The sequence below is a fragment of the Eufriesea mexicana genome, unplaced genomic scaffold (genome assembly GCF_001483705.2).
Source record: "Eufriesea mexicana isolate 0111107269 unplaced genomic scaffold, ASM148370v2 scaffold2917, whole genome shotgun sequence".
NCBI lineage: Eukaryota > Metazoa > Arthropoda > Insecta > Hymenoptera > Apidae > Eufriesea > Eufriesea mexicana.
Window position 1 is genome coordinate 504,589 of NW_016910954.1, and position 26,082 is coordinate 530,670.

A 26,082-nucleotide genomic window follows, 5' to 3' on the forward strand; every position below is an offset into this window, starting at 1 on the left:
TGCTGTAATTATCATGCAGCATGGCCACAGTATTCCGCCCTTCGCATCCCTAATGAGCCCTTCGTCTAGCGTTGTGTCGCGTGCCGCGTCGTTTGCCAACCGGTCGTCGCATCAACACGTTTCACGTAATTTTCCGTCGTGCTTTCTTCGAAAGCCTCGTTATGGGTCATTGAATGCAGCCGTGGCTACGTGTCGACGAATGATTATAGTACCGTGACGCCGACGATTAGGGGCCCTGGGAATCGTGATCGAGAGAGTTCTCGCATGTTTGGCAATACGTCTTTAACCGGGTATCACTAATATCTTTAATATCTTTAATATCTTCTGCCTTCTATTCAGATTAGATTAGATTACACCTTTCTTTATCGTTTCTCAGTCGAATAGCGAGAAATTCCTTTCCCGTTCGCCATGTCATCGTCTAAATATACCGTACAATTTCGTAACCTTGCTGCAAATTACAATCGTATAAAACTCTCTCACGGAAAACAAACGACTATGAATTTTACGGTAATAAATACAAATTTGAACACTTTTTAAATACATTCGTTTAATCCGAGGACTGGGTTAACGCTTTGACTGCCAGGTTGGTTATGGTTTCTCCTGTGACGTCATGGTGGTCATTGCTGACCGGAACACTTGAACTACTGACAGTTGTAAAAATTGAATAAAAATTGACAGTTAGTCGATTGTCAACCGTTACCAAGACGCCCCAAGGTGGTCATCCATGATTGCCAATAAGATAAATGCTCTATTGGGTAAGAATGTTGCCTTACATCACCAATTTATTATTATTTTCCCACTATATGCTTTGAATAATAATAATACTTGAACTACATTGAACTGCATTGAATGAAAATTGACAGTTACTGCATTTTGAATATAAATGCTAATTAGAAGATACTTTGAGATGAAAACTACCCCATAGAATAATTACAAATTTTTATTAGAACATCAAAACGTATTGTAGCAGAAGGGTGAGAGGATAGAGTTAGTGATTCTGAAGACTTTCTTCATCAAAGATCTTTATTTGACTGCGGGGTTCTTCGGCTCGAGAAGGTTCGACACCCCTCGCCATTGATGGGTTTAAGTGTTTTAGGTGTAAACAGTCGGAGACTGCCTGTCGCCTGACTGTTTACGTCGTCTATTCTAAGATCGCTTGCAATATTATAACAAATCTTGCATCTAGTGGTGCACTCCCGTGGCGTCTTCAGGGAGACTTGTAATTTCGGCTGTCAGAGGGTTAAAATGAATCTATCGCTCGCTGCCTGATTGTACTTTCTTCCATTGTTTACGATATTCACGCGCTGCTCTCGTTTCTCACGTAAAAATTTCATAGTCGTTTCTTCGAGTTGCCCTTTTGAAGCTGGGCCTTCTTTCTTAATCCGTGAGTTATTACAACTCCAGTTATCACTGCTACGTGCTCGTCGCTCACTCTGTATTGATTTATATCCACTAAATCGAGGGATGATTCAACATTCACCGATAGCGAGAGAATCGAGTGAGATTTAAGAGAGGACACTCGGAGAATGAGCAAACGCTGTCCGTAACCCCTGAATAGCGCCCTCGGAAGGAAATATTAAAACGATGGCACAAAGTTAATGCGGTTATTCGTAGTCATCGCGCCTCGGAGCTACGTAGGCCCGACTCGTTTTTATGTAAATACGTCGAAAATGTGGGTGGTAAAGAATACTATTAAGAGACGTATCTTCGTGAGAATTTTCGTAAACGTATGTATATTCCCTTTTTACCCGGGCCCGACATCCATCGCGACCGAGTCTCGCAACGAGGTCCACAGGCTCGTCCTGGAGCTGCAGGAAACTCGCGTGTCGTCTACTTTTCCGCTGCACCGCGTTCTCGTCTCTGCCTCGCGTTGCTCGAGGAAGCAGCGAGCCGAACGGCACGCGGAACCCGGAACCCCGGGAACAAGAAAGCCGCTTTTACTTCGACACCTCGAGGAGGACGCGTTCTAATTAGGATCACGCGTGTTCGCCTCTTGCACGGTTCAGTCTTGTCGGTAGTCGGTCCTTTCCGAAAGGCAGGCGAAAGAGCGAGAGCGGGGTAGAAGATACTCATCGTAAAGGCACCTAACACGGCCATGCCGAACTTGGAATTTCTCTCGTATAGTTGCGCATACATTAGGGAGCCTCTGGGTGAAACTTGCAGGGTAGTTTGCCTGCTAGCGAAAGGAGCGAGCTCTCGTTGGAGGGCTGCGAGGCGCGCGCGGCGTGCTGAAGGACGAGCAGCAGCACGGTGAGGCTGGGTCGAGGGTGTAAACCGCACAAAGTAATCTTACAGAATGTATATGCAAAGAGGTTCACCGACGTAGAACGGGGCGAGAGACGAGGGGCGGGGGAGCACAGCTTGCATGATCCCATCCGCGACAACACCGACAAGACACCCCCAGAGGCAAACTTACCTCATAGTTCGAAGACTCTTCGACCTTTCGCTGCTCGCTATCATCGTCTTTGCGATGCTTTTTATCCCGGTTACGAGACCGTGCTTCCCTCGTGCGCGAATTTAATCAATAAGCGCGGCGCGAAACCGGTAGAAGCTCGGCCGGCGATGATATCGAGGTTGAATTAAGGAAAGCGTTATGCACGCCGCTGAAATATCTCGGTCGTTCGTTCGACAGAGGTTGCTACGAGAGCTCGAGGCTCGTTATTAATGGCTTATTCGTTCTCGGCACGCCACAGATAGACAGATACGGTGGGGCCTAAAAGTAAATTGGTTTATGGCCTGTTCTCTTAATTAAACGGATCTAGTCGAACCGGAGTGGCAAACGATCGCGTTCCACGAGTAGGAAACCCGATTCTCTTATTTCTGCGGTGATCAAAGGCCAGCGTGACACGCGGCGCGATCGGAACCTACAGATATTTCATTCATCCGGCCATTATTCGTCGATGGACTAGCGTAATACGACAGACCGTTCTACGATAATCAGATACGTGTGGCAAAATTTAATAACCGGTCCGGATAATTACAAGCCGCGTCGGTACCGTTCCACCGAATAATAATTTATCGGTGTTAGGCTAACGAGGATATCGAGATCGGCGGACGCGATGATGCGCGACCCAATTTCCTTGGCGCCATCCAGCACGGGGACAAATTCACCGGTGCCCCGCGAGATACACGACGAATATAAACAAGCTTGTCTACAGGAGTAGTTAGCACCTACTGTTCCCCATGTAGCAGTGCTAGATACGCCTAACAGGTCCGCCGACATTTATTCCGGCCTATTACGAGTTAATCTTGGAAGCATACATAGCGCGCATTATCATTTAAATTGGTGCCGTTGTACACGCGCATTAAATTTGTTTGCTCAGCGGTCACGCCGCGTCGCCACGACCCGCCCTTACGCCTCCGCTAGGATTCTTTATGTCCTTGCGTGAGAGTGACCTCGTATCGACGAGCGAGTAGTGGAAAAATAGACTATTATGCGATGGTTATTCTTTAATTGAGATATTTTACGAAACAGTTCATTTGTTTCTTCCTTTTCCTCTCGAATCTTGGACCTCCAATTAGGATTCTTTATGTCCTTGCGTGAGAGTGACCTTATATTGACGAGCAACTAGTGGAAAAATAGACTATTATGCAATGATTATTCTTCAATCGAGATCTTTTATAATAGATTCGTAATAAAGTTTGTTTGTTTCTTCGTTCGCTTCTTGAATCTTACGTTTCCATTAGGATTCTTTATATCGACGAGCAAGTAGTGGAAAAATAAAGTCGAAAAATTATGCGATGGTTATTCTTCGATCGAGATCTTTTGCGATAAATAGAATTCGTTTCTCTCTCCATCTACCTCTCGAATTGTTATGCCTCCAGCTAGGATTCTTTTTGTCCTTGCATGAGAGTGACCTCATATCGACGAGGAAGTAGTGGAAAAATAGACTATTATGCAATGGTTATTCTTTAATTGATATATTTTACGATAGAGTTCATTTGTTTCTTTGTTTGCCTCTCGAATCTTGGTCCTCCACTAGGATTCTTTGTCCTTGCGTGAGAATGACCTCGTATTGACGAGCAAGTAGTGGAAAAGTAGATTGTTATGCGATAGTTATTCTTTAATCGAGATCTTTTAAGATAGGTAGAGTTCGTTTGCCTCTCCATTTGCCTATCCATTAGGATTCTTTTTGTCCTTGCATGAGAGTGACCTTATATGAACGAGGAAGTAGTGGAAAAATAGACTATTATGCGATGGTTATTCTTTAACCCTTTGCCCTCGAGAGGTGAGCCTCAGTCGCCATTTCAAGTTCCAAAGATTGATGTAAATTAATATATATGAAAGTAAAATAATTCTACGTTTAAATTCGCATACGATTTCTTATTTACAGTCCCAAAAACGTCGTCGTCTTTAGAGCAGAGAGTCTTTGAATTGCTGTTTATTTCTCTGTAATTAAAAAATCGCCGAGTGCAAAAAGTTAATTGAGATCTTTTACGATAGATGGAATTCGTTTGTCTCTCCATTTGCCTCTCGAATTATTATGCCTCTAACTAGGCTTCTCTATGTCCTTGTGTGAGACTGACCTTATATCAACGAGGAAGCAGTGTAAAAATAGACTATTATGCGATGATTATTCTTTAATTGAGATCTTTTACAGTGGATAATGTTCATTTGTCTCTCCATTCGGCTGTCAAATCGTGCCACGATCTATTAATTCGGTGGTCGCAGTACGAGCATAATTTCGATCGTTTATGATACGCTGAAGACGCAATGTAATCGGTGAGACGAAAGAAGTGGAGAATGATCGGGAACCGGGAAGCGAAACGCCTTTTTCTCGCAACAGGAAGAACTGTGCCGAATCGAATCGCTTGATTTCTTCCTCTCGTATGCGCCATTCACCCAAGACTACCTTCGACCACGGGTGTTCGTCTCCCGTAGTGACAGTGAGGGAGTGCGTCGAAAACTGATTGCGACTGTCACGATAGCGAACGAGTCTCCACCCTTCCGGGTCACGGCGTTCTTGGTGGTCCGGTTATGGGACAGGGACGTTTTTTCTCTTCTTGGCACTGCCTAAGCGCAGGCCCCTGCGATGACCTTCCGTTGACAAATTGACCGAATCTACGTTCTACGGTCGGCGTGGCAGCTATCGCAAACGAATTCGTAGGGGTAACGAAGCTTGCGCGACTCTAACTCGAAGAGCTACTCAGTGACTCTGCGTATGATAATTCGTGGTAACGATTCGTCCTTTATTTTCGTCGCGGGCCATAGATTGTAAATTCGTTAGAAAGTCTCGGGCGAGGCCGCGTCTCGTGGTCAAGAGTGTCCGAACAAATGGTTGTCAGTAGATCGAAGGAGGCGTAGTTCTTACACGACATTAGCCGCAGATAAAGGCAGATACTGTCTCCAATCCTGAAACGCACGGCAGGAGCGTAGGTATCTTCTTACTGATCGACCGGATGAAACCGGGGAATGACCGATCGAGCGATGGCATTCCTTTCTGCTTGGAAGGCAGAACATGGATGAAGACGCGTAATTTGTTATCGGCACTGTAAAATGCATTCCACGGTCGGAGAGGAAACGGATGGATAGTTCACTGCGAATTCCGAGTCTTTCCAGTCCATACTCCGTGGAATGTTCGTATTAATTCGTCTGGATCACCGGGCGTTTCATTAACAAGCGTGTAGCCTGAGATTACGCGCGCGTGAACTCGGTGCTTGCGTTACATAGTATTTACCCGATAACTCGAGGAGTTAGCAAATCTTCGTCACATTTTCCAAAGAAATTTCTCGAATGCGGTCGAAACGTAACCGAGATCGCAACATAGGGCCCGGATAAGGCCCGTGGAACGAAGGCTATTTTATCTTCGCATATCGACGATAGGATTGTCGCTTAAACGGGCGGCTGGCTGGAAGAAGCATATCTGTTGGAAGCTAATAATGTCTCTTTCACCGTACATACGTGTAGAGAAACCGATACGGCGGTCCACCCTCGATGGGATCCCTTAGCGAGTCCGCGAGGTCGTCCGCACGACATTCCGTAGTCCTTTCTTTCGACCGATACAAGGACGATATCGTCCGATGCGAATCTTTCTTCGTCGCGAGGATAATCTTCCGTTAAACGGTGGTGCCTCGGTGGCCGTGAGGGTCTAAGCTCGTACTTTATGCTAGTCGGTGGTACCGGTAAGCCAGGAGTGTACCTTATCAGGAATCTGAGTCGCGCAGTGAGCGGCTATTTGTATTCATAAGTCCGCGGGAGGCCGGCGCTCGCTCCCTGGGCCCAGGTCCCGGGCCTCGTCCTAGCTTCTACTTGGTCCAACTCTCCGTTCCCCAGGGATATCCGACCGTATACCCGGGCATCGCTCGGTCGTGGCCGAAGAAAATGGAAGACGATGGAGAGAAGCGGGACGGCAGAGGGCCACGTCATTCAACCGAGGCGCCCTTCTCGCGGACATCTTCGAACGCCCGGGCCCCAAGTGTGCGTGTACGTGCACGTCCTTCTTGGTCGCTGTGTACGCCGCGTGTCGGAGAATGTGACCAGTCATCGAGTTATTTAATTTTTCGAGGCACCCCTGTTGCGCATGTTTGCTCAGCCCCGCTGTGAGCACAAATTACCTCGCGACCGAATCACCTCCAGCGAAATATTCGGTCCTCGTCCTCGTCTACTCCTCCCCACGTGGCCGCTGCCAATGGCAAACTGCCATTCATGTCGGTCACACTTCGTGCCAGTATACTCTTTTCCCTCTCCTTCGGAGGATCCTCTTCGTGGAAACAATACGGGCCGTATCTTGATCGTTTTTTCCCTCCTTCCTAGTACCGACGCACACGGTTTTCTTCCGAGACCAAATCGGGATGGTACGAGGTTCTCGATTCGTCCCTCGGTTTATTGTTTCTCTATCGCGTTTTCCCACGAGTAGATCGGGAATAGGGGACAGATGAGACGGGACGGGGAAGGGTTCATTAGACGCGACGATTGATCCACTGTTTTCATAATTAGCCCTGTCCGGCGTGTACGAGACGCTCGGGGTTCGTTCGATGCAATTGCGGGGGTGTCGCAGCAGCACCAGCTGACCCCCTTACGTCCGGAGGACACGAGACCAAAACGGACATGGCCGCGTCCCCCGACGTGGTCTAGGCGCGTATATATACGGTCAGCCCACCTCGCTATCTATATGCTAATCCATTGAGATGGTACCCGCAGATTACACCTCGGAATTAGCCCAGAGACTGGGGTATCAGGGCCGCACAGACAGGCCGGCCTCTACCTATACGTACCTTTATCCCACCTTATACGCGTAACCTGTCCCGTCGAGCGCCTGCTCTCGCCCTGCACTTGCAAGCCCGCGTGTATAGATCTTCGTACGTACACGGGTAGACACACTGGCACACGTACAGGTGTGTACGCGTACCTGGTGGAACCGTGGCTCCGCGTTTGGCGGAGGACCTCGGTGACTCGGCACTTCCAGTTCGTTAGCCCGTGTTAATAACGTTAAAGAGGATGCGATAAACTCGTTAGGAGACGAAACTACGCCGAGGATGGTTAAGCCTGATCGCCCTGAGCTTACGTCCTTTCTTTCATTAGTACTTCGGGGTATACCGACGAGGAAATTCATGAATGAACGTATTCGATCAATGTGTCCTTATTTCTCCCCAATTTCGTCGATGGTGGAAAATTCGCGAAGTGCAACGAATCTAGATCTTGAAAAATTCGCGAAGAACAACGAACCCGTGATCTTAGAAAATTCGCGAAGGGCAACGAATCTTAATTTTGGAAAATTCGCGAAGAGCAACGAATCTAGATCTTAGAAAATTCGCGTGAAGCAACGAATCTTAATCTCGGAAAATTCGCGTGAAGCAACGAATCTTAATCTCGGAAAATTCGCGAAGAGCAACGAATCTAGATTTTAGAAAATTCGCGAAGGGCAACGGATCTTGATCTTAGAAAATTCGCGAAGAGCAACGAATCTTAATCTCGGAAAATTCGCGAAGAGCAACGAATCTTAATTTTGGAAAATTCGCGAAGAGCAATGAATATAGATCTTAGAAAATTCGCGAGGAGCAACGAATCTTAATCTCGGAAAATTCGCGAAGAGCAACGAATCTTAATTTTGGAAAATTCGCGAAGAGCAATGAATATAGATCTTAGAAAATTCGCGAGGAGCAACGAATTTTAATCTTAGAAAATTCGCGAGGAGCAACGAATCTTAATCTTGGAAAATTCGCGAAGAGCATCGGATCTTAATCTTGGAAAATTCGCGAAGAGTATCGGATCTTAATCTTGGAAAATTCGCGAAGAGCAACGAATCTTAATCTTGGAAAATTCGCGAGGAGTAACGGATCTCAATTTTGGAAAATTCTCGAAGGGCATCGGATCTTAATTTCATAAAATTCGCGAAGAGCAACGGATCTTGATCTTGTAATACCCGCGTGGCGTAGCGGCGGCCATGATGCCCGGCAGGGATGACCCATCGAGGTGGAATCGCGGCGATTAGCATTGTAGAAGGTCCTCGAAACAGTGACATTGCCGGCAGGGCAATCGACCGACGACAGTCGTACGATAGTTGTGCGCTGGAGCACCATGGTAAATTTATTAGTCGACGGGAATATGATCGCGCGACGCGTATTGCGGGACCGAGCTACACCGAGGAACACGATAGGTACGTACGAATATAATCCTGTCAACGGAGGCCGGCCGGAGGTTGGGGGTGCAGAGCAGCGTCGATGCTGCATGTTCTCTATCCGGACCAAATTCGACGTGCCGCTCCGCGAAAATACGAGCTACCGGTTATGAATTACCCCCGGTGCCGCCATAGCCCCGGCTCAGCTAATAATCGTCTCTATGCCGAATTTCTCTGCCGTCGTGTAATCGTTCGTTGCTCGGCTTGTCGAACGTGACCGGGAACCGGTCGCCTCGTATTCCGATTTGAAAAATTACTTCGACCCAAGGATCCGTTCCTTTGTTAGCTCGCATATCGCAATACTCCTGTTAACTTGGATCCAACAGTCTACCTCTTTGATTGGGAAACTCGGCTATCTTTCCAAACTCTTCCACGGTGTATCGAAATGAATATCCCAGTTCTATCAGTCCTGCATTCTACTCGGTTATTTAGATCTTTTGTCTCGAAAATGAAGCTTCGTAGGTCGTAACGGTGGGCAAATTCCGGTGCAAATGATCTCTAACGAAGAACTCGGTGTGTCAATGCGATCGAATATCAGGACCACGGAAGGGGGTGCCTAGACGGACAAAGCAGCCCTGTTTCGTAGACGCAGGGAGACGCGGTGTGGCGCGATTCACCCATTCCGCGTGTCCAATTCAAACAGCGGTCTGCACTTCGGCGCGATTTCGTCCGACTCCGGGCTAAACCTTGGATTATGATCCCGGACGATAGCGGCCGATGGAAATGGCGTTAGGTAGGTGGGCACCGGGCTAGGTGTAGGCATTATGGTGGTCGTTGGGAGGCGTCGCCGAACGGAACGCTGAATCACCCAGCGAGAGTTTTCCTGTCAGCGGCAGTACGGTCGCCGCCATCCGACGAAGCCCCGTGGAATTGCCTCGTACGGCCACGAAATGAATGCGCGAACGCCCATTAGGGGAATAAATCAGGCCAACGTTATCCGCAGCGTCGCATAATCGATCTCGCGCGCTCCGCTAATCCGGGCCTAATCGTTCGTCCACCGTCAGCCCGACGGAAAAGTTCCTCCTAACGATGCTCGTTAGGCCGCGGCCTGGCTCTCGCCGCCATGTTGGGCGAGTTGCGGCGCCGGCCTGCGTGGACCCCCGAGAAAGGGGATGATTCGGGGAACCTGATCGCGGGTATTCGAAGTACGGGGAACTCCAAGGGATTCGAAGATCTTTCCTATATAGCAAAGTAGTTATCCCAACTTTCTTTCCAGCACACTGTCTATATATTTTTCTTCATCTATGCAAAATTTGTTGAAGAGTTCTAATTTCCACGTTGGAAATTAAATTTGGAAGTTGGAATAAAATTTGTTGGAGAGTTCTAGACGCTTCTAGTGACATTTGGCATTTCTTTGGCTATTCAAAGAAAACCTAACGGTGGAAGGTACTTTCTTCCAAGCTGCAGCAAGGAAAGAATGTATAGTTATTCTGATTGTGAGATATTATCCCGGTAAAACATAACCTATCTACTGTAGAAAATGACGAAATTAAATATAGAGAATAATTTATGGAAAATATATATTTCTTATTGGGGATATGGTATGGGGATTGGGATTATGGGTAAAAAGAAATAACTATCGTTCTTTATTCTTAATAACTATCTTCTGCATTCTAGCTGTATATAGGGAGAGACACAATTAGAGTGATGGAAGAGGGTATGCAATTGCAGTTCGCCCTGGTCCCCTAATTCTTATTACGCTTCACGCGTTCCCGCAACCTCTTTAACGCATAGTTCAAAGATATTTATTTCCCCTAAGAGATTGATTTTTCTTAATCTTATTTTCAACAGTGGATTTAACACTAAACCTATCATGATCAAATGACCCGAGATTGGAAAAGAAGCAGAAGCTTTGAAAAATGGAATAATGGGAGACATTGATAAAATGATTATACGAATATTGGAAGAAAAATCGCAAAGACCAGTGATTTTTAATGAAAGCTTGGAAAACGATTATTTTAGACCGTGGCAGGTTTAGTGTTAAAAAGTGATCCTTTACTTTAAAATATGGAATTTTTTATCGCCTTATGGAGCTTCGAGGTGTCAACTATTACCGTCTATATATAAATCCACTGTTTAAATTTACCACTACGCAAAGAAGAGTTTGTAGAACATCGCGAGTAATGGAAGAGATAATTTAATACTTACAAGGAGAATGCAAGTCCTTCGGATTATAGATTAGTTATCCAGTAGTTATCCAGCTCAAAAAAATGTACCATTATAAAGGCAACTACTCGATAATTTGCGAGATAGTTATGATTACAGTTTTAGTATTGCCTTAATACTCAAAAAAATGTAGCAGTATAAAGGCAACTACTCGATAATTTGCGAGATAGTTATGATTACAGTTTTAGTATTGCCTTAATTATAGATACATTTCGAATATTTATCAAGTATCGTTGTGCCCTAATGGAGATACCAGAATTTTCAGATGTTGCCTTTAGGCTACGATGTTACTTGATAATTATCGACAACTATTCGGAAGAACTCTCTAGTTCTTACGAATAATAAAGCTTTAATCATAAATATGTCAAAAACTATGGAGTAGTTGCCCTTATAATGGTACATTTTCTTGAACTGGATAACTAAATCTACAAACCTGCGAAGTTTCAATTAAATCTGTTACTCGAAGGACTTACACTCTCCTTGTTAGAAAAAGCCTGCCTAGATCGATGGAAGCGAGCGACTGTACGCACCGCTACAGATGGCAGGAAATAATCCACGAGGTTGATAATTACCTGAACCGCGAGTAATCTTTTAAGTGGTTTGCGCAAACAGCGGGTATATTAATAGTCGTCGGTGGCGGAACGTTAACGTGGGCGCATTAAATAGATATCCAGCTTTAATTCGCGAAATCGATCCTCCTTTCCTCCCTGCTGCCCCATCTCTCAGGTTCGGTGGCTTTACGTCCGTCGTGTGGCAGGGATAAATTCGAGGGTGCAGCGAGTCGCGAAAATGTTTGGTTAGCATTCGGCTTATTGGCCGGCGAATGTTCGTGCTCTGTTAGGCATGTATGGATGGCCCCCAGGTTATAATAAAGCTAATTCTGCGGTGCTCTTGAGGCAGCTCGTGCCGCAACGTGTTTTGCCTCCGCCGTCCCGCCCCAACCCGCCACCGCCACCCTTCCCCTCCACGCTCCTTTTGCCGTTTCACCGATATTCAACCCACCGACTCTTCACCTCCTCGCCATCGTGTATACTCTGTTTCTCTCCTCTCCATCGTCTTCTTCCGCGCGCTCCAACAACCGAATATATTTATACGCCCCCTCGGAGGGGTAGCACACGTCCGTTTATTAAAACGTTTCCACCCCGTCGAGCAACCGCACACGTCCTCCACCCATTCTTCCACTACTCTCCCTCCCTCTCACTCTCTCTCTCTCTCTCTCTCTCTCTCTTACTCTGTTTTTCCGTTTCTCTGCGTTACTCGGCCTCGCTCGAGTTTTGCGTTCTTTTCATTGTCCCGAAGAGAGCACGCGGAGCATCAGCGAACGCGAGCCAGCACGTGCACGCGCTGTTCGAGTATCCGCGCGTTTCGCTACGGCCACATCCTCGAAATTAACCGGAGAGGCGTATTTAATTTAATTAGAACGGAGAGAGAATGTTTCGGAATCAACGTGGACGCGGCGCACGCTCGCGTTAACAGCGTGGATGGCCATGGAAATTTCTCATGGTCCCTTTGCGTTCGTTTCCACAGCCGTTAACGCTCGTCGTTCCATCCGGCTATCCGAGGTGTACCCGGCCTCGCTGCTCCGTTCCTCTATTTTTCTCCACCGGTTTCCGAGGGTGGTAAGATAACAGAGTCGGGGAAAATCGCGATGGCGCGGAGGGGGTAGCCGGGAATCTTTGACGCCGGTGTACCCCGGTGGAAGTCGTGGAAAAGTTCGAAGCCCGTGTACCCCGAGGATCCTCGACCAAGTTCGCGTCGGCTCGTGTATGCGCGCGCGTGTGTGTATGCACGTAGAGTAGAGGTATCTCCGATCGGGGAGCGAAATCGTTCCGCATACTTGCCGTGTATACGAGCGCGGCGCGTGTATGCAGGCAGGTAACGCGCGCTCGCGCATTTAGCGAATTAAAAAGCCGCGTGGTGGAATTTAAATTACTCGGGCTCGGGGGTTCGCGTAATCGTAACGGTTATATAAATAACGACGAGTAAAAAATTAGTCTGGAGATAATATCTGAGGGGCGTCTACGCGCAGCGTGAAGTCGCGATAGTCGACGAAATTCATGGAACGAGCTGTACAGCTCTGACAGGCGCCGTGTTACGATCGATTAAACGAACAGTCCAGACGGAGGGTTTAACGACGCCGTTGCGTTAATTAATTCCCGGTGATCTCAATTAAAATATTAATTACGGAGAAACAATGACCCGCTGACGGGTCCAGGCGCCGATGAGGATAGATCTGTCTTCTCCTTTCTCTCTTTTCCCTTCTCCCTTTACCCTCGCCACCCTCGTCCCCCCTCGCGATCCCGCTCCGGCCACGCGATGAATCAGAGGGGCCATCGTTGCGATGCTATTACGATTACCGTCCGTCTATAAGCTTATCTGATAACCACCCCATTATGCTCGAGGTTCTCGCGGCATCGGCGTCGCTGACTTGTCCGTCTGTCTGATCGTTCACGGAGTCGTTGCGCCGACACGGGACAGGGCCATTTGCATATTTCTGAACCGAGATACCCCGGAGGAAACAAGTGTCTCTTCTCTGGCCAATCTCATCGGCCGTCCGATCGTTGAAAAATCAACGAAACCTACCGGTGACAAGGATCTTAATGCCCCGGCTCGAAACCAGTGTATCGTTGCTCGATGTTCCACTTATCGGGAACCGTGAAAGGGGAGACGTCTCGTCGTCTCGTCCTGTCGTAGACTTCCTGGACACGTCGTCGTTCCGTTCTTCCGTCGTCCTCTCGCGAGCGTCACTATACCTCGTGGGGGCATTTTTGGGACACGTCTTCGGGAGCATTCGGGTTTACTTGTGACGCGAACAGGTTCACAGGGCGGAAGCGAGCGAATTTCTTTGTCATTGCGGTTAAACGGGGCACGCTTATTGAAAAAGTGACGAGCGCTTATCGAAAATACGATGATCGTGGAATGATCCAGCGATGGAGGATAACGCGGCGGGCAGGTCCGTAATAAAGACTATCCCGGGTCCGTGTGTACCGATGCATTTGCACGAGGCACGGACAACTCTGCCGGGAGAGTGGCCGTAGCACGCGAAAGCTGGGAACGTAGCTGGCTGCACCACCTGACGCGACGGGGGGTCAGAGGTTCTCATTCGACCCCCCGGGTTAGCCGGGAAAGGAGGGAAAAAGGATGTCGCACGACGACACACGCCACGGAGAGATCATCGAGTCGGACGATCGAGCGAATTTGCATACCGAGGGGGGGATGGGTGCGCGGCGCGATGGGGATTACCGGGAGAAATTAAATTAAGCGCGGAATGCGCGAGCTATGCGAGGCAGGCTTCTTCTTAAGCCGGCAGCGCTGATCGCCCTCTCGAATCACGATTTCACTTAAGGACACGCGAGGTGGTGTCGATCGATAGAGATATATCGGCCCCGGCTAATGATGACTCGACCGAATTCGGCCCGCTGCCCCCCGTCCCCTTGCCGTTGCCTCGTTGAAAGTAATTTACGAGGAGTCACGATTGATTCGGATACGAGTGTCGATGTGAGCACCTCGAACGGACGATGCAGCCGTGACGAGTGAAAATACAAACAGTTTAACAGGGATGAGTAGTCGTTTAGCGTTCTCGGGATCAGCCGCTCCTCGCTACCTCCTCTTCCTTCTTCCACTTCTCCTTCCTCCTTTCTTCCCTTCTTTCCCCGATGCCCCGTGCACGTAGGTGTGGTCGTGTGTTGCGAAAAGTGTCACGGAAATCGAGAGGGTTGTGCTCCGGGTCCTTCGAGTGCCCTTTGTATCGAGAGATTGCTCGCGAGATTACTTTTATTCCGAACCTCGTATTTCCAGCTATTTTCTCCGCCACTGCTGTACAAATTCGGTCGGGAAAGCAAATACAAGGATATCATATTATCCAGGAAACGTGTAACTCGGTTATCGAGTACGGTGGTTGCAACGAGAACGGGACCGGTATTTTAGACGAGATTATTCTGTCATTCTGGAAATTCAATCAACGATATCGTATATAAGAACGGGCAATTGATCGGGGGAATCGTTTAGAGATTTATCACGGTAGATGGCTAGGGGGATGACGATAGGGGGCGAGCAGGGTGCATTTTTAGCGACACATGCCAACGTAACAATAGGATTGTAGCGATCATCATTCACCTCGCTCATTGGATGGATGCCGACTTTGAGGACTTTCTTGCAAGTTCTAACTGTATAACTTCCCGACATTCCAATAGTATCCAATAGTATCTAAGGCAGGACCTGCTAAGGTAGCTTTACCGATGAATCCACTAGCAGGACCGGGACGAAACGCATCCCTTCCTCTTCCTTTCCGTAGGCATTTAATCTTTTATATAACGATAGAAGAAGGAGCAAGGGAGAACAATTTCAAAAAATTTATCCAATTAATTAACCCATAATTAACCCATAGTTGTGGTAGTGGTTGTCATAGAATGTGTGGTATGTGTTTGGAATGTTTGTGTGGAAAGATGTGTGTGACGAGTATGCCAGAGAGTCGCGAAGAAACAATCAGTAGATGAATGACAGTCATTACATATAGACGTTGTGTGTGATCCATAGTTGTGGTAGTGGTTGTCATAGAATGTGTGGTATGTGTTTGGAATGTTTGTGTGGAAGGATGTGTGTGTGACGAGTATGACAGAGAGTCGCGAAGAAACAATCAGTAGATGAATGACAGTCATTACATATAGACGTTGTGTGTGAGACAGTCCTCGAGAGATTATGTCGCAGTTAGAAGCGAATTATTTTACGAGATATAGTTATAATTTATGTTGTGCCCATTAAAAGGGTTAATATAATGAGAATGATTATGGTAGGGGAAGCAAGGGCCATCGTTCACGCGATTTTCGGATGATCGACTTCCTCTGTCCGTAAACGTGCAAGTGATAAGAATACATTACGTACTTTAACCCCTTGGCTACTGTGGACGCATATAAGCGCTCAACACAGTTTGCTTTTCTGACACGGAGGGCGCATCTCTACCCAAAATTTTGCCGTTCTCGGCGGACATTGTAAATGAATTCCTACCCCTGTTATACGACCGGTGCGTTTCAAAGTCTGCCGTAGTCAAAGGGTTAATCCCTTCCCGTATTTTGACGAATCTGACTCTTCGTGATGAAGATATTGGGTCGAACATGAATGTCACGAGCTAGACTCGTGCATAGAACATTTTTCTAAATATAGTTGTAAAACTGTCATCTAATATAAAATATAATATATTTATAATATCTATAAAAGGAAAAAGGATTAGAGTTTACGTCCACAACAGTAGTATCGCTTAACCGTTTGAGTGCCAGGGGTCATTATTGTTTCCCAATCGATATGTGCCAAGCGGCGCGATAGCGCTTGTCATATTCCGTGTCCAAAAATGCCGAGCGGCGCGATAGCGCTTCTCATATTCCGCGTTCACCAACCGAGCGCGCTGATTGTCAGCTTCGCAGCTCAGAGCGCTGGCACTTTTGGACACAAAATAGAAGAAGCGCGATCGCGCCGCTTGGCACTCAAACGGTTAAAACTGACTATATCGCACGTATTTACTATTTTCGAGCATCAGTCTGGTCTGTTTACCGCGTGCTGACACGCCTCCCGTTTGGGCCCCGATTTCGTCGAGCTAAATAGCACGGGAAGGGGTTAGGAGCAAAGATCGTGTTATTACCACACCCTATTTCCACTGATTATCCAACAAAACTTACCCTGGAGACTCTGTCAGAGATCATCTCCTCGCGTTTCCTCCGCCAGCCCCCTCGTCGTCAGAACCCCCCATGTAGCACTGGCAAAAATTGCAGGGAAGGATAGGGAAAATTATTAGGAAATAGTTAGAGTAAAAATAACGGTGGAGTAAAAATAAATACGTAATTCTGGTGATGGAGGAGTAAAGCAGCCACAGGCAACAGCGAAAGCTGCATCGGACCATTAGCGGCGTTCCGCGAGGCTGATAGAGACCCACTCTATCCAGCGCGCAGCGTCGAGACAAAGTTCGCCGCAGGCCGGCTGGAACGCTTGCCCTCGAACCGGTGGTGGTCGACAGGGGTTGCGTAAGTTGGTCCAACCTCCTGCGGTCTTGCGTCAGAGAATCAATTATTGGATCCGTATATCAATCTGATGACCGAAGCGCGTTCGTGGTGCGCGGCGCCCCGCTGCTTTTACGCATTTTCTTCTCCCCGTGCTCCCCGTGGCCCTTGTGCGCGTTCGTAACCGCGAGGGCACGTCGCTCTCTCCGGGCGAGAGCAGGACGAAACGGCGAAGGCGGAGAGAGGAGGAGAGCGCACGGTTCTCCGTATGGTCCTGCAGGACCATATAGAGCGATCGCGAGCGGACGACCGGTTCCCTCACGGTGTTTCACGGCGATCCACCGTTCGCCCCGTGACGTAGCGCGTAACGTTCATTTCTCCAGCGTACTCACCCATTTTCTTCTTTTCCCCGCAGGGCGCCGACGAGGATGACAGCGCTTCCGTTGCCTCGGTAAGTTGCTCGCGCCGAGGATCGCGAGCCAGCGAGCGCGGACCGCGTCGCGGAATCCGCTGGAGAAACCGATCTCGCGGTATCCAGATCTCAATTAAAATTACCGCCTTTTCATCGCCACGCGGATCTCTCTGTGCGACGCTGTCCCCGCTCGTGTTGCTCGTTATCGCGCTCGCTCGATATCGCGAGTAACCCCTGTTAATCGAGGCAATTATTGCTTTGGCAAGTAGCAACTGGACGGGAAGTCACGGGAGTGGTTGGTGAGAGCTGCGCAAGGGGATTATCAGGCATTGGCGAAACTGGCCGCGGAAGAACCTCGCCTCACCCGGCTCAAGGTATGTTAAAATTCACCTTCCTGACTCTCTTTCGTCTCCTTTTATTTTACTCTCTTTCTCTCGGATATTTCCAGTATTTCTCTTTGTCTCTGTGTAATTTTTGTCCGCAACGTGGAGCGATTTATCGAAGTAAGTTGGTTGCATAAATTTCGGGCGGGAGAATCGATAGGGGTCAGAGCGGATGACCCGGATAAGGGCGGCCGAGACGTCGGTCGTAAATTTCTTTCGACTTTGAAGCGATCCCCCTGCGGTTTCGGTTGCGCGTGCGGCCCGTTAAAAAATCGTAGATTCCCGCGCGATTTGTCCGGCCGTGTGTTTACCGTGTTCGCGTAGAGAAAGGGGCGCGCTGGTCCGCGCAATGGATCTCATTGAATTACGGCCACGCCGCCTCGGGTGATAATGACAAAGGTGGCGGGCCAGAGGTTCGGAAATATAATTACGGTGTGGCTTACCGTAGGCCCGGGATCAGGCCGTTATTACACGCACGGCAGAACTTAACACCTGCGGCGTTGTAAATTCGCCGTTTTCGCGCTCCGCCATTGACAGGTCAATAAATCTAAGAGCCCCCGTGGCAATCAGGCAGCCGGTGTATACCAAACCGCCAATATGTGGAGCGGATCACCAGTGTCCGATAGCGAACGAGTTAAGGATTACTCGCGCTATCGATCCTCGGATATAATCCCCGTACGCACGGCAGCAAAGACACGGAGGAATCTTTTCTCCTCCGAGGGGGTAGCGGCTAACACGTCCCGTATGTGTTCGCTCACCTTCCGACGACTTTCTACTGCCCCCACCGTGCGAGCAAAATTCACCTTGCGCAATCGAGGCTGGAGAAAAAGCAGCGACCTCGTGCGGTAGAAACCGTGTCAATCGAATTCTACCAGCCGCTTTCTTCGAAACGGTTAATTAAGCTAAAACGACTATCGTGTACAAAGCGCGGACCGATGATCAGAGCGGCAGCAGCAGCGAGCGATAAAAAGTGTTCAGCGTGGACTTTGTGGACGCCGTTGTCGTGGTCGTAGTCGTGGTCGTTGCTGTTAACACGCGTCGTTTTCTGGCCCGAATAGTTCGAACGGGCCCTAACGGGCGCGTTCACGGGCTGCGCGGATGGAAAAGGCGGAGAGGAAGGAAGAAGGGGATGAAGCAGGCGGCCAAAGGTGGGGATGTAGCACGAGGTGGCCTGTGTGGAGGTGGCGGTCTGCGAAAGGGGTGGAGGCGGCTGAACCATGCTGAATTCATTCCGCTGGACAAGGTTGCCCCACACCCTGCTCCAGGCCACGTCCGCCTCATCCCTTGGGATAAATTGGTCGAACCCGCGTGTTTGCGGATAACATCGCCGCGATATACGCTCGCCTATGGCCGCCGTACGAACGTAACCATACACGGCTCCCTTTTTGCGACGAGTCTCGCGCTCGCGGAAATTGGCAACCAACTCCGGCCTCTCTGTTGTCTTTTTCGCGTCTGCTCTCTCCCTGCAGTATCCTACACGCGCCGTCTATCACGCGGCCGTGCCGCCGCTTTTGCATCGCTCGCGTCTGCTAGCCGGAGAAAACGCGGAAAAATACTTTTCCCTATTTGCCGTGGGTCGCGCTTTCGTTTCATTTCGCTTTGTCTTCCTTTTCACGGTTTCGAAATTTCCTAGTTATTTTCTGGGACGCCTCGAGGTGTAGTTCTCGTTAGCTGTGCGCATGGGCTTCGTAAAAGCGATCGAGGTATTCGGTTGTTGGAAAAATTCGCTGTCCGATCGGTACTCGACGGGTGACCAACGTCGTCTCGTTAGTCAAGGCTTCGACACGTGGATATATGTAGGTATATATATTAATCCGTCGATGAATATGCAACGACCAGGCTGTGAGAATGCGAGGGCGATGGGATGCGGGAGACAAAGCGAAGCAAACGACACGGGGGTGTCGTTTGCGGGTGGGCAGGGGAACGTCGGTAGGCATTCCAATTACTTCCCCTCCGGTAATTAAATCAACACGGAAGCTAATCAACGTCGGTGCCGTGCTCGACGTATCCTCTCCCCTTTGCCGAATTTTTGCCCGGATAAATAAATCGGACGACTAGCCGATAAGCGAACGGAAAATCGTGTCTCACAGTTCGCCACGGTTCTTTACAAAGATGTCGAGGGGAATAATCGGGGGAACGTGGATGGGTGGAAATGAAGGTATCCTTGGACGGGACGGTGCGCGAATTTCGGATAGTTGGATATCGCGTGTCCGATCGAATGACGGGGACCGATAAAAATTCAACGCGAAATCTCGATTGACCTCCTTTTTCTCCTTTTTCCCGCCACGCTCGATTCGTCTCGCATTAATTAGCCACGGGGAGAGGGTCGATCGGTATTCCCGCGCTTTTGTGCCGATTGTTCGGCAGCCACCGTCGACAGTCACGGCGCGTAGCTTTCTTTTCCCGCGGATGGTTTACGAGCCCGTATTAAAGAGTCGTTCGCACACGTGGCCTACGTGATCCGTGGCCGAACGTCGTAGACGGCCATTGTATTCGCTGGGTCAGGTGTACATCGTCGTCCGGGTACCGTGTGCCCATTATACTTTATTAACGGACGCGTCTGGCATCGCGATAGATTCGCTCCTTCGATTTCTGCGTCCCCCCGTACGATGTCAGGACGGCTGCATCGGTTCACTCCTCCTCTGCTCCGTTATGCCCGATTTCGTGGAATCGTTAGCAATCCGTTTTTGCCGCTTTCGACAGGTGCGATGCGCCACGGCTCACGCTCCGTCGAGGTCTCCGCGAACGCGGTATCCTCGGATGCTAAGTCCTCGAACGCTACGTCCTCGAATGCGATATCCTCGAACGCTAAGTCCTCGAACGTTAAGTCCTCGAACGTGATATCTTCGAACGCGATATTCTCGAACGCTAAAATATCCTCGGATGCTAAGTCCTCGAACGCTACGTCCTCGAATGCGATATCCTCGAACACTAAGTCCTCGAACGTTAAGTCTTCGAACGTGATATCTTCGAACGCGATATTCTCGAACACTAAGTCTTCGAACGCTAAGTCCTCGAATGCGATATCCTCGAACACTAAGTCCTCGAACGTTAAGTCCTCGAACGTGATATCTTCGAACGCGATATTCTCGAACGCTAAGTCTTCGAACGCTAAGTCTTCGAACGCTAAGTCTTCGAACGCGATATCCTCGAACACTAAGTCCTCGAACGTGATATCTTCGAACGCGATATTCTCGAACGCTAAGTCCTCGAACGTGATATCTTCGAACGCGATATTCTCGAACGCTAAGTCTTCGAACGCGATATCCTCGAACGCTAAGTCCTCGAACGCTAAGTACTCGAACGCGATATCGTCGGTCGCGATATCCTCGACTCGGATTGTATCCCGGAGCGGCCGCAGGAAAACGCTAAGTCTTCGAACGCGATATCCTCGAACGCTAAGTCCTCGAACGCTAAGTCCTCGAACGCGATATCGTCGGTCGCGATATCCTCGACTCGGATTGTATCCCGGAGCGGCCGCAGGGCCCCGTTGGACGCGAGAGAATCGCGCGCACGCGGTATCGGTGGGTCCCGAAGCGGAGTTGGCGTTGCCGCGTAAGAACGAACAAGGCGGAGGAGAGAAGGCACCGAGAACGAAAAGCTGTTAAGAACGATCACGGCGTTATATATTGGCGGATGAGAGGAGCGCGCGGCTTTAGCATCCGTGCGTGTATTTATCAGCTGGTATCGGTTGGTTTAATAACGCCAGGCAATCAGAAGGTGTTCCCTCCTACCTACTTCTGCATTCGCTGCCCCCACGCCTCCGCCGGTCGATAAATAATAACCATTTGTATCGGATTCTAATTACTCGCTCTAAGCAAACAAATAAACGGCAGGTCGGGGAGACGCAGCATCGTGAGAGGCAGGCTTAATGTTATGGTGGCTGCAGGCTGATTTAAGGAGTGTGGGACCGCCCACCTCGAAGATGCATCTCCAGCCCGGCCATCGGTCCACCTGTTATGAGTGTTTCAACGCCACTGTGCGTTCTTCTTTTTCTCCCGGCTCGCTCGATACCTGTTGCCGATACGGAGCAGCCGAGAAAAGTATCGGAAATACCGTGGCCGTAATTAAATTGCCAGGAACCGTGATCGTCGAACCCGCCGTTCATCCCCGTTCCGTTGCAACGTGCAACGGACGAAAGGGAAAGGGACACCCCGATCGCTTTAATCCCGTGAAACTGTCGGTCGTCGGGAAGCGTAAGCAAAGATGCTTCGAAGCGTTCGTAGCGTTCGAAGCTCGTGCCCGGAGCGAGTGCTGGCGCGCAACGCGGAGCTATATCATCGACAGAGTCAGAGACGGAGCACAGGACGGTAAGAAGGAATTCGTTTCCAGAGGCGAGCGATCCTTTTTCGCAACGACGAGCGGGATGATCGATAAGAGAGGCCGGGCGAGAGGAGAGACGCGTTCGTTTTCGCTTAAAAGGTCGTCGAAAAATGCCGACGGTAGTTCGTTACCGGTGGGCTATTAGCGGGCGTAACGCACGTCCTGGCAGCGTCGCAGGACTAAGTAAACCCTGGCTAACAAGGAGGCGTATCCAACGGCCACGAATGATCTACCGATCCAGAGTTGGCATTATTTCGTTCTCCGTTTCTCTACGCCGGGCCCGCGGTATCCTCTTTCCACCTCGTGCATCCTTCTTACCCTTCACGACCCTTTTCTCGCTACGACGAGCGCGTACGAGCGTCCGTATAGGCAGAGAGCCGTACCTCTACCTGCGCCACCTACCTACGCCCCCGAATATTAACACTTTGATTTATGCGCGTAATTATCTCTAGTTATTTTCTCAGGGAGGCACGGCGCGCGTTCTTTCGTTGCCTGTCTTCGTAGCTGCCGGTGCTGCTGCCGCTGATACACAACAAATTAACCGTTCCTTCTTCCGCCTCTTCTTATCCCGCTCGCTCGGCCTCCCCGTCAGCTCGGCCTCCTCTGCACCTATATCCTCCGTCTTTCCGTTTCCAGCCAGGCCGTTTTCCAACTGGAGGCCGGGGACTCTATTTATAGGTGTCTCGTTTCGCTCGGTAATTGCGTTCTTATTATATTGGAGGACGCTCGCGATGAGACGGAGGGAACGCTCGCAGACGGTAGCGCGAACAGGGGGAAAGAAGAGGCCAGCTCCGTCGTCCAGCTCGAATTCAGCTCGCGGTGATCATTTATCCTCCGCGGAGACTCGCCAAACGACCTGTCGCCCCTTTGTGCGCCCTGCGCTTTGAAGCTTCATGGCAAAATATATTTTCAGCCGTGCTCGGTGCGCTCCACGATTATTACGTACGCCCGGTCTGTCAGTAATTAGCGCGGAATCGTTTGGCAGACCTCCGAATTAGTCTTGCCGCGTTATCGTTTGAAACACCTATTAGTCAGATTCAACGTGTCCCCCCAACCCCCACCCCTGGACCGGTTCTTTAAATCTTCCGCTTCTTTCTCCCCGTTTACTCGCTACTCCCAACGAGTCGTAGATCAACCGAGAGAAAGCTGTGCCCACGTCTCTCGACGACAGAGGTCGATAGCGCATCGGTCAGCGGAGATTTTACGGATCAGGCCCACAGGGTGTCGCAGATTATCAGGGCGCCACCTAGGCGTCATCTTCCCGTGGCATCGTTCCCGTGGCCATGCTTCTTCCCCTCGTTCTCCAACCAGAGAGACACCCACCTTCGTCTTCTCTCCGCTCTAATGGTCTTCTAGAATTTCACGTTTCCTCCACGGTTTCCTGCCAGCTACTCACGCCTGAATTAGTCAACGTTCCTCCTGTGTGCGCGACTCGCGCTCTCCTCTCTTAATCGGCTACTCCGTGGAGTCTCGTGCAAAGAGAAGAAAAGGACACGCGGGGGACATCGGAAAGACAATGGCCGCTGACGTTGGCCATGAAACTCGAGAGGCGAATTGGACTAGCCATTTTGTAAGAGTTCCCGCCGTACGCTTCGGGGACTCGAGCTGATCTCGAGCAACGGGCCGTGAACGCGAGTTAACCTCGCTGGCGGAATGTCCTTTGAAAGTCTCTCTCGAGTTCTCCACGGGAATATTCCTATTCTATTTCGTCGTCGTCGTTGTCGTCGTCGTCGTCGTCGTCGTCGTCGTCGGGTCCTGTCGTTGTCACGAAACTGCCGCGTTTGTCTCTAGCATCGGATTCTCTCGTTCTCTTACTCTTGTCTAATTTTTCCTCCGGTAAACGTAATTTCGATCGTAGAGCAGTGTAGATGGAGCAACGGAGAGAAGAGTACTCGGAATTATCGTACGTTCGATCGGTGCGATGAGCGGCACGGAAGCTGGCGGTGGTTTGGCGTAGAAATTCGGAGAATTTGCCTGCACGCGGCAATGACAGATCCACTTCGTCCCCGGTGATTAATGTCACGCGTACGGGCGTACGCGTGGTACACGTCGTGGTAAACGAACGCGTACACACGATGACCGGCACGCACGTACCGGAGCCAGCCGATCCTCGTTTATACGTAATTTCGCCGCGCCTTGAGCGAGGTTCGGAGAAATTATGCGAGTAATAACGAGGAACGACGAAACGTCGTGCTGGTATCTGGTCGCGAAATCGTTCGTGACGGCCGGTCGTAGATCGTGTTGCGGCCGGTGCGGTCGGGAAGCGTACTCTCGAACGGCGTCCGAGACCGAGGCGAAGAGTAAGTGGAAGAGCGCTTTGGGGGAAGGAGAAAAATGCAGAAGGGCGTTCACCGTCGTATGGAATACACGCGTTTACGTGTATATCGTGGCGGAGCGGAGTCGGTGACTGCTTGTTCGCACTGTGCACCGCTAATTAGCTTCGAGATCGATGGCTATCTGTCCGGCCACATGTCTCTAAAGTGGCGAGCTGAAACATCCGGTACGCCCTTTCCGTTCGGAAACTCGGTCGGTTTCTTGGCCGGGTAATACGGACGGAATCCATAGCCGGTCTGTGCCTAGAGGTGCAACCCTTGGCCTCGCTTCTACCCTCTTCGTTAGGTTGTATCAGTTAGCGACGCGATGTCAAACAAACGACCTGCAAACGCGAGGAGCATCGAGGAGTGCTGCGCTGCTATCGATGCATCGCAACAGCTGTGCACTTTTAAAATTCATAAAATACGCGTGTAACCCGTATCCCGATAATTATGCTCGCATGTAACGTCCGATTATCGAGCGTGTTCCTTCCCTTACCCCCTTTTTTCGCCACCCCTTTGCTACCCCGGTCACGCATAGCGTCGTAACTCGCCGACCGAAACTGTCTCCCTCTCCCTGTCTCTCTGTTCTCCGTCGAGAACACACGCTCGTCTCCGTGAATCGTAGACCCGCGTCACCGCGCGCGGAGCCACGCTTGATCCGATATTTTCTCCGTTCGTGGCGGCGAACGGAACTCGTCGTAACACGCAAAATTACACGGACGGTGCATGAGAAAACGGGGCGCAATTAGCGGGCGGAGCTCATTATGGAGATTCAGTCGCGCAACTAAATACGTAATACTGGTCCCAGCGTGTGTCTCTACGTCTCGTTGAATTCGTAAAGCAACGACACAGCCCAGGTCCCAGCCATCCAGCCCGCATGCACACAGCGACAGGCCGGGCTGGCTGGAGAAAAGCGGCCTGGCTCTCGGTGTTGGTTCGTTTATAAGCGACGTACGTAAACGTGGGATCCACACAGGCGGGCCTGCGTGCACACGAGAATGGCCGGCAAGCGTGTAAGAGACGGTGCGCCCTAAGCGGCGGACGGATCGCGTGTCGATCTACGCCGAGATATTTGTTACTTTACAGTTGTATCACGTTTTTCGCGTGGAAACAAAGCCATTGTTTGTAGTTCGTACACGCTACGCCCGTCTCAGCCAGCCGCGCTCCGCTTCGCCGTTCGACGCGATCGAGGATGCGGAGCGTCCCGTCGTAAACGACCTCTCTTCCACCTGACCTCTCCGCCCGCCGAATCTGCCATTTTCGTGACGCTTCCCAAGATGGCTGCTCGCTGGCTCGCTTCCCGATTCCCATTTCTCGACGAATCTTTTTCAAATTTCCCACTTACGAGATAACGCTTTCGAACGAATAATTAGCAGATCCCGAGATATCGAAAGGACAAACTGTATCGATGATTCATCGCGAGAGCAAGGATTTTTACACGCTCTCCGAGTATTATCGATCGTATCGGACCACGATTAATCTCGCGAACGACGAACGTCGGGATCTTACGTGGTCGGGGATGGAAGAAGAGAGGAATTTTCCAAAGGGCAACCGAGTCACGGTCCGTGACCGAGGTAAACGCTCCTAGCGCTGGCGGGTTCACCCATTCACGAATTCCGCGCTCGGTTCCCTCGCGGGAGAGCGAGAGTCGGGCACACGTGGCGGCTCGCGAAGAAGGAAGCCGAGGGCGGCGGCACGGGCTGATGAATTCGTGAGCCGCCGTTGATATTTCAGTGTCAGCGCCGGCAGTTTTTGTCATTTGTACCGGCGGCCTTAGGACCGGATCGCCGACGCGTACACCGGTGCCTCGTCGCCGGGCTAAATCGAGTTTAGCCTCTAATTACACGGCCGCGCCATTTTCGAACCTCCCCCTGCGTC

General features: G+C 50.1%; 1 protein-coding gene across 6 annotated transcripts in view; it reads left to right on the plus strand.

The window, feature by feature from the left end:
- sowah (ankyrin repeat domain family member sosondowah) overlaps positions 1-26,082 on the plus strand; it is a 168,900-nt gene that overhangs the window by 4,396 nt on the left and 138,422 nt on the right. For all 6 annotated transcript variants that reach the window (XR_001890433.1, XM_017904353.1, XM_017904351.1 and 3 more), the window contains 2 exons: positions 17,187-17,222; positions 17,453-17,557. Coding sequence is in view for 5 of the 6 variants with exons in the window: in XM_017904353.1 (XP_017759842.1) it covers positions 17,187-17,222; positions 17,453-17,557 (141 nt within the window). In the remaining variant the exon portion in view is untranslated. The remainder of the gene's footprint in view (positions 1-17,186; positions 17,223-17,452; positions 17,558-26,082) is intronic.